Below are 972 nucleotides of genomic sequence, written 5' to 3' on the forward strand. Positions count from 1 at the left end.
TCTTTCGGGTTGGTGATCCAGCAGGTCTTTGACAATGGCAGCATTTACAACCCTGAAGTGCTGGACATCACCGAGGAGACCTTGCACAAGCGCTTCCTGGAGGTGAGTGCCACAACCCCTATCCGTTATGTTCTACCTCTCTGCCTCGCTGCTGTGGCAGCCAGCACCGCCCCAGCGTGAAGTATCATCTCCGGTATTTTTCGTGAGGTCCTGCAGAGCCAGGAGTTCTCCCTGGTGCCCCGCAGAAACAGTCTGTCAGGGGGGACCTTCTGTAGGGTTTTTCATCTGAAGCGACTTCAGGAAGCGTTTGAGGCCGTTTAAATCTTGATGCCTTGTCTCATTTCACTGGAGCTGTGTTACTTGCGTGCATTGCGCACTATCCCTCGTTACGTTGGCAGCACAGAAATGTGCCGTCATCTGCCGTGGTTTCTCGTCCGGGTTACTTCTCAGAGCACAGGAACATGAGTCTCTCTCCTCACAGGGTGTTCGTAACGTTGCCAGCGTCTGTCTGCAAATTGGGTACCCGACCATCGCTTCTGTGCCCCACTCCATTGTCAATGGGTACAAGCGGGTCCTAGCCGTGGCGGTGGAGACTGACTACACCTTCCCGCTGGCTGAAAAGGTAATGGCTGAGGGATCTGCTGCTCAGAGGGCTGTTGAAAATGCGGCCAGGCACTTTCACACTCGTGTCTCACCTCGGACCTGCCCGTGCGCGAGTGGCCTGTCCTGAAAGGGGGCGCTTGCTTTCATACGTTGTGTGCGAATGGCAGGAGGAAGCTGAATTACCTGGCGTTCCTCCCTCCCTGGGGTATTTCCCTTGAGTGTAGCTGAAATGGCCCCCGATTCTTCGAACGTGGCAGTGACAAGTGCATCTGTTTGGCTTCTGGCAAGCTGCAAGCGTTGCCTTTATGATTGCAAAGTTCAGTCCTTCAAAATGTTTGTCCTTTGAGTTTACTTCTTTTCCCCCCCCCC

General features: G+C 54.2%; 1 protein-coding gene across 1 annotated transcript in view; it reads left to right on the forward strand.

Moving 5' to 3' along the window:
• The window catches only part of RPLP0 (ribosomal protein, large, P0), a 5,269-nt gene that overhangs the window by 4,060 nt on the left and 237 nt on the right, over positions 1–972 (forward strand). Inside the window, exons 5-6 of the mRNA XM_009330874.1 lie at positions 1–102; positions 482–669. The exon at positions 1–102 is cut by the window's left edge and continues 75 nt beyond it. Of these exons, the coding sequence (XP_009329149.1) occupies positions 1–102; positions 482–669 (290 nt within the window). The remainder of the gene's footprint in view (positions 103–481; positions 670–972) is intronic.

Source organism: Pygoscelis adeliae, unplaced genomic scaffold (genome assembly GCF_000699105.1).
Source record: "Pygoscelis adeliae isolate BGI_AS28 unplaced genomic scaffold, ASM69910v1 Scaffold358, whole genome shotgun sequence".
Lineage (NCBI taxonomy): Eukaryota > Metazoa > Chordata > Aves > Sphenisciformes > Spheniscidae > Pygoscelis > Pygoscelis adeliae.